Consider the following 2,278-nt stretch of genomic DNA (forward strand, 5'->3'; position numbering starts at 1 on the left):
CCAGCTGCAGCATTAAAGTGATGAACACATTCATGCATCAATAATTATAATCCAGTACTGTAATGTGTATATATTATTTTGAAATGGGACATAATGAGTACTTTCCCTTTTGGTACTGTAACTATATTTTGATCCTAATACTTTTGTACTTTTACTTCAGTACAATTTGAATGTATTTCTACACTGTGGTATTACTACCTTCACTTAAGTAAACAATCACTACCTGCCCTCGTGTTTGCTGTGTGTCAGTGCTTGTACTACACCTGTAGTTCATTTGCTCTGGACCAAGAAAAAAAGGATACAGAACTTTTTTTTTTAGTTCTGGTCCAGTTTGTGTTCAACCAAGAGGAGCAAACATCGGGAGATGGCTCTAACTGTTTATGATCAGCTGTAGTTAATCGATTTAATCAAAGCTTAAATCACATATCTGCTATCAGACATGCCTTTGCCAAATGAACCACACCAGAATCCACCTGTAGGAGGACAAAGACCCTCCTTTTCAGGCGGTTGTCCTCCGTCAGGATGTTTATTCTGCACCAGTTCTTGAAGTTCAATTGACAGCAGTTCAGACCAAAAGCACCGAAAGCACCCTTAGATTGTGATAACACAAGTGGTTGAACTTGAACAATTTACAGTATTCAAGCTAAATTTTTGCCTCAATGCTCCTCATCATCATAATCACGTTTTTAAGTGCTTCTCATCTCAGTTTATATTCTGCCGTAGTGGTACAAATTACCAAAAACTTTGCATTGATAGAAGTAGCTGACACACAGTGACTCTGCAGACTTGGGGGGCGCCTCTTAAGGTTTGAGGCCAGCGAGCAAATTTACCACTTTGTGTGGTTAGTAATGTAACCTCGAGTAGATTAACCACGGATATACAACACCATGAGATCTAACGTTTCCTCTTCTCTCCTCCTAGGACTACGATGGCCTCGTGGTCAGATCTGCCACGAAGGTAACGGCCGACATTATCACTGCCGCTGATAATCTCAAAATCATTGGGAGAGCCGGGACTGGTGTGGACAATGTGGATGTTGATGCTGCCACCAAAAAGGGTATTATCGTCATGAAGTAAGTCTCCGGTCTGCGCACACATTTTGGGTTCAGTATAACGTATTGTCCATTAACTGTAGACTGTTTTCTCCAGCACGCCGAGCGGTAACACAATCAGTGCCGCTGAGCTGACGTGTGCCCTGCTGATGAGCCTCTCAAGGCAAGATGATTCATGTTTTTAATGCACAATTGTCAACATGCTAGGCAGTCTTTTTAATTGCATTGAAGTAGTGTAAAAGTGGCAATCATTACGCCATTGTGTTCTTCAGAAATGTGCCTCAGGCTGCAATGTCGATGAAGCAGGGCAACTGGGATCGCAAGAAGGTGAGCAGAGGACTTTAGTTTGTGCCTGTGTGCTTGTTTGAACGAATGTGTTTGCAGTCGGCACACAAAGCGATTTACTGTCGCATGGCCGGCTCCATTGTTCAACCGGTCATCGCTGATCAGATGTGACACTTCGATCGGTGCAGTTTGGGATTTCGTAGAAGGGGGTCATTGTTTTGTTTTTGGATTTCATGGACGGGGGTCATTGTTTTGTTTGTAATTTTTACAGTTCATGGGTGCAGAGCTGTTTGGCAAGGTACTCGGAATAGTTGGACTCGGCAGAATAGGGAAGGAAGTGGCCTCAAGAATGCAGTCATTTGGCATGAGGGTAAGTAATGAGATTCCACACGACCAGACTGTGTGCTCACATTTCTCAGTGGTTAGTTGCACTTAAATATTTACATAAAAAATGGAAAGATCATTTGTTTTTGTATTTTTCTCGCTCTTCTTAGACTATCGGCTACGATCCAATCACTCCTCCAGAGGTGTCTGCCAGCTGGGGGGTGGAGCAGATGTCTCTGGAGCAGCTTTGGCCCCAGTGTGACTACATTACTGTCCACACTCCCCTAATGCCCTCTACTGTTGGTGAGTTTGACTGGGAGGATAAATTGTACTTCTAAATTGTGGAGTTTCTTTTTCAATCCTTTTTTTTTTTTTTTCCCCACCAAGGTCTGCTTAATGATGAAACGTTTGCTAAATGCAAGAAAGGAGTGAAGGTTGTGAACTGTGCACGAGGGGGTATCATCGACGAGGCCGCTCTCCTCAGAGCTTTGGAGTCCGGACAGTGCGGAGGCGCAGGGCTGGATGTCTTTGTTGAGGCAAGACTACTGGAGCATGTCCTCACACAAATAATTTAAAGTTGCTGTCTTTTATTGGTCACAAGTTACTGTATGTAACTA

General features: G+C 43.2%; 1 protein-coding gene across 1 annotated transcript in view; it reads left to right on the forward strand.

The window, feature by feature from the left end:
* phgdh (phosphoglycerate dehydrogenase) overlaps positions 1–2,278 on the forward strand; it is a gene marked incomplete in the record, with an annotated part of 8,098 nt that overhangs the window by 1,238 nt on the left and 4,582 nt on the right. Inside the window, 6 exon segments of the mRNA XM_035676822.1 lie at positions 922–1,073; positions 1,150–1,215; positions 1,325–1,379; positions 1,609–1,707; positions 1,832–1,964; positions 2,049–2,198. Of these exon segments, the coding sequence (XP_035532715.1) occupies positions 922–1,073; positions 1,150–1,215; positions 1,325–1,379; positions 1,609–1,707; positions 1,832–1,964; positions 2,049–2,198 (655 nt within the window).

The sequence above is a fragment of the Morone saxatilis genome, unplaced genomic scaffold (assembly GCF_004916995.1).
Source record: "Morone saxatilis isolate NCDOM2014 unplaced genomic scaffold, NCSU_SB_2.0 Contig5, whole genome shotgun sequence".
NCBI classification, from domain to species: domain Eukaryota; kingdom Metazoa; phylum Chordata; class Actinopteri; family Moronidae; genus Morone; species Morone saxatilis.